General features: G+C 34.9%; 1 protein-coding gene across 1 annotated transcript; it reads left to right on the forward strand.

The window, feature by feature from the left end:
- Positions 1-2,793: 2,793 nt before the first annotated feature.
- Positions 2,794-4,018, forward strand: LOC131434396 (uncharacterized). The gene is made up of 2 exons (XM_058601064.1): positions 2,794-3,162; positions 3,352-4,018. The coding sequence occupies exons 1-2, from the start codon at positions 2,864-2,866 to the stop codon at positions 4,016-4,018; spliced, it is 966 nt and encodes a 321-aa protein (XP_058457047.1). The 5' UTR covers positions 2,794-2,863.
- The last annotated feature ends 453 nt before the right edge of the window (positions 4,019-4,471 follow it).

The following is a 4,471-nucleotide window of genomic DNA, read 5'->3' on the forward strand; positions in this document are numbered from 1 at the left end:
TAATTCAATAGATCAAAGTAAGTTTATTTTTTGAACAATACCGTATATGCATCATTAAATATTGAACATTTTTGTAATCCAAAAATCAATGCATATTTTTATTTTCATATTTCCAGCCCGACTTAAGGTGGCCGCATCTGGAAACGCCGCTTTTTATTTATGCTACATGTTTTCAGGTAGGCTTTAAGCACTACTGGCAACAAATTTGTAAGCCTCCTTTAAGTGTTAATAAAATGAATTTTTTATCCTGAATGGCGTGTTTATAATGTTGAGAAAATACAAACAAAATTAATTGACTAGATGTTTAATTACTGACGATTCGGTAATTTATTTTTTTCATTTTTTCGTTTTATTGGATTGCCGAATATTCAGTGAACGTTTCACTGAGCAAACAGTAAATCTTATGCTGACGATTTCGGCAATATTTGACGTTTGTCAAATTTTAGGGTGCCGAGACGCTCAGTAATTTTATTTTTGCCGAGATGATTGCTGATTACTCGGCTGTGCGAATCTCTGCATTTTTTTGCCGAGACTCAGCTAAAAAAATTAAGTGTGTAAAATGTACCGGAAAGTATGTGTCGTAATCTCTAATTCTGGCTACCAGTATAACTACTCGAATCATGATATTGATCAGTTTCTGCTGTATAGCTGTCCTTACACGAGACAATATTATTGTCAATACAAGGAGTATTGACAATACTTTTGATCGTGTAATGGAAACTTCATTGGATTGACGAAAATATTGTCAAAAAATCAAAACTGCTCATCAATCCGACAATACTTTCTCGCCAGAGAAGAAACTATCAAATATGTGCAATGAACTCTCTTCTCAATGTTTCAATGTTCAGTTGCAATATTTGAAGCTTTAAACGCTTGATTTGTTCGAAAAATGCAGACTCAAGTTACCAAGTTAATTGGATTGACGGTATTGACAATACTTTGGATTGACAATAATATTGTCTCGTGTAAGGGCAGCTTATGTACAGTAAAGTTCACCTAAACTGTCTTCTGAGATTTACATTTTTGTGTCGGTCGTGCAATTTTTCCTAAAAATTCGAATTTTTCAAAAATCTCATTCTAAGTAATTCAAAGAAATATATAGAGTGAAATTGCCATTCCATTTGTTTACGTATGTTTCGCCTTCTGCGTACCATGCCAACAAATCGGGCGATACTTCAATTGCTAAAAATAAAAAACTAGATAGGTTTCCGTAATTTTTACTACTGGAAATAGTAAATGAGACGATAAAATTACCCGCAGATTTGTCTTAGTCTCAGAAACCAGCCAGTTTCACGGATATGCGCGAGGGCATAACTTCATTATTCACAAAGGAAGCATAGAAGTAAACAAATCTAAAAAGGACGAAACGCTTTTTATGTTGATTTATTCAATGGATATAGAGGAAAGTGGAGAAAGTCATACTTTTTAGGGATGAACCAACAGGTCATCGACCCAAAAGTTGATCTGAGAATATACTATAATTTCTTAATAAGGTTTTGAACCATTTTGCGGTTAATTTTAACTTTTGAATAAAATCGAGCGGATAATTTGATGTTGTCAAAAACAACCCTGCTTGAGAACATGGTTATTTTTGACAGATCGATGATTATTTTCCGACATTGAAAAAAATCTTGCAATGCAAATTCTAATATTAATTCTTTAGTTGAAATTATTTCCAGTGGAAAATAAACCCAAATAACTTTCCGTCCGTCAAATTTTAAAATGGGCCGCAGTTTTAGTTAAATTTAACTACTCGACACAAAATAACCACTCAAGTGTAAGATTTCAACCAAAAGTTAAAATTAACCGCGAATTGGTTCACAGCCTAAGAATTAAAACCAAAGTTGAAAAATTCATTGATGTTTTTCCTCAGGTATGATATAAATCAGTAAAATCAGTATTATCCTGAACCAAAAATCTAAGCTTATCGGTATTTTCTATTAATTCAAATTTTTATAATGAAATGATGTCGAGATAATGTTTTTCAAAATTTTTATAGATTTATAATGAGACATTCAATAAGCGGTAGATATTATTATCTCACTCTACAACGACGAAATAAAATGTTTGTAATATTCGGAATCAACAAAATATAATCTCAATTCAATACACTTACAAAATGTTGCCTTAAGCAGACCCTGTCAGCTTGGAGCGAAGTCAATCTTCAGTTCAGCAACGCCATCGCACGGCATCACATTCAACATATCATGTCAATTGTATGGGTGCGCAACCCTGCTATTTTGGCGCGCACGAATTTGACATTTTTCTCCACTACTTCTATGTATAAGATTCGATGTGGGCTCGTCTGGGGGCGACATGCTCGCAAAAAAGGATGTTGCCAATGATTTGTTCGGGAAATGTGAGAGCTGGATATCTTGTTAATATGATGTCTTTGCCTTAAGCCAGGTCATTCAACTTTTAGTCTGACAATAAATTCCATTTTTTATAAGTTTCAATAATGAATATCTTTATACATCAGTGCTGATGTTCAAATACCAGCACAATTTTAAGATTCCAAGATAAATTTGTGATTCATCCATTGATTACGAAATTTTTATCTCATCTGATACCACCGAAATCTATGTAAATCGGTATTGAATTAGGGAAATCTATATTCTGTACGAAATCTGTATGTGTATTGAACACTGATAAATCTGTATAAATGGCATCTCTGCTTCTCACCCTTTAGAATTTTCAATTTGAAAAACGTGCTTTTCCTATTAGTGCTGCCAACATAAAATTCAAATACAAAATTTTTATTTTCAGATTAGAAATTACAAGCACGATTGAAAAAAAGAACGGTTTGTTACTGGTGTGTTCCGTGAATAGTAACGATATTAATTATTGTGAAATCTTTACGAATATGAGTCCCTGCAACATAATTTCATGTTTTTCTGTATTATTTCGTAAACCGTCCAAGAGGGTCGATGAAAAAACAACTTGTAATTCGAATACATTTTGCCCTCGCTTGAAGCGACTCTTTTCTCGTAGGAAGAAAAATCAGTTTTCGTTTAAAACTGAAGTGCAGGGTACTGTGCTTAGCCATAATGCGACTCAGTCTCGTGAACTTTCGGGATCCATGGAGGAAATTGATTTAAATGTTACCAGTTCGGCCGTGTCGGAGCAAGCCAAAACCGATCATTCAAATTTGAAGAGACTAAGGTATTGTAGTGTTATTCAACAGGCCCCCAATCACCTTCAATTTTACGGACAGCTTTTTTTTCAATCTAAACCGAAACATTGAACCCATTTAACGATTTAGTCTTAAATTCGGGACAAAGTTCAGAATCTCTCCGAAAAACTGAATGTGTGAGGGATGCCAAGAATCTACCTAATTCATTGTATTTCTAGAACCGTTTCCTCGCGTTTGAGAAATGTGATGAAAAAATCACAGGAATGTCAGGACACACTGGCACTCCAGCAGGATTTGAATCGTTTAAAAAGTGTTGCTGACAAAATTGAAAAGTACGAAGAGTTTGAACTGAAAGAAATGAAATCCTCGCCAATAAAGATTTCTGAACCTACACCAGTATATGATCCCGGTACCATTCAAATCCACCCGGGATCTGGAAAACCAATTTCCTCACCCATCGACATACCAAATGTTGCTGTTGAGCATCAGCTGAACATTGTGATTTCTGCGGAAATTCATAATAATTGCAATGAAGAAGATAAAACAATTTGCGATAACACAGCGTCGATTAGCAATGACCTGCTGAGTGTAACTGAAGATATTCGAACTAACGAACAGACGATTCCCATTCCGGAAAATGAGTTGCCACCCCCAATTCCGGAAAAACAAATTAAGCTGCCACGAGTTGTGTGTTTTCATCTAAAACCGGAAGTACAAGAGGATTCAATGGAGGTAATAACGGTTGACAAGCTATTCCCAGAAGACCAACCGCGTATTTTGCTACATGCCGGTCAATTTGCACCAAATCAAAACGATCCAATTCCACAGTGCCTACAAAACATTTACTGGAATTTTCATCTACCTAATGTACCTCGGCGTCCTTAATTATTAGTTTTAATGTATCGAATTTGTTTTATTCTTTATGGATGTGAAATGTTAACTTACTGCAATGAAAACGCTTAAATAAATGAATGAATTTTATTTTGTGTTCCAGATTCATTGTTATCAACACTTGCATTATCTCGACCTAAATTTTTAGATTATGAGGAATACGTACACGCATTCTCCAGTTTTGGTTTTATTTCGAGTTATAATCCAATTGAGATCGCTCGTAACTAAATCCAACCAAGTTTCGATCCCAACCGGAGATGCCAGATAGTTGTGTCATATCCGTAGATGTAGATGTATCAGACCCTGTTAGCTTTCAAGTTAAGTTAAAACAAAGACATCATATTAACAAGATATCCAGCTCTCACATTTCCCGAACATATAATTGGCAACATCCTTTTTTGCGAGCATGTCGCCCTCAGGTGAGTCCGCATCGAATCTCATACATTT

This window comes from Malaya genurostris, chromosome 3 (assembly GCF_030247185.1).
Source record: "Malaya genurostris strain Urasoe2022 chromosome 3, Malgen_1.1, whole genome shotgun sequence".
Taxonomy (NCBI): Eukaryota; Metazoa; Arthropoda; class Insecta; order Diptera; family Culicidae; genus Malaya; species Malaya genurostris.

Coding starts and splice junctions, on each gene's coding strand:
- LOC131434396 (XM_058601064.1), top strand. CDS start 2,864: ATGAGTCCCTGCAACATAATTTCATGTTTTTCTGTATTATTTCGTAAA. Junction 3,163..3,351: donor TCAAATTTGAAGAGACTAAG/GTATTGTAGTGT, acceptor TTGTATTTCTAG/AACCGTTTCCTCGCGTTTGA.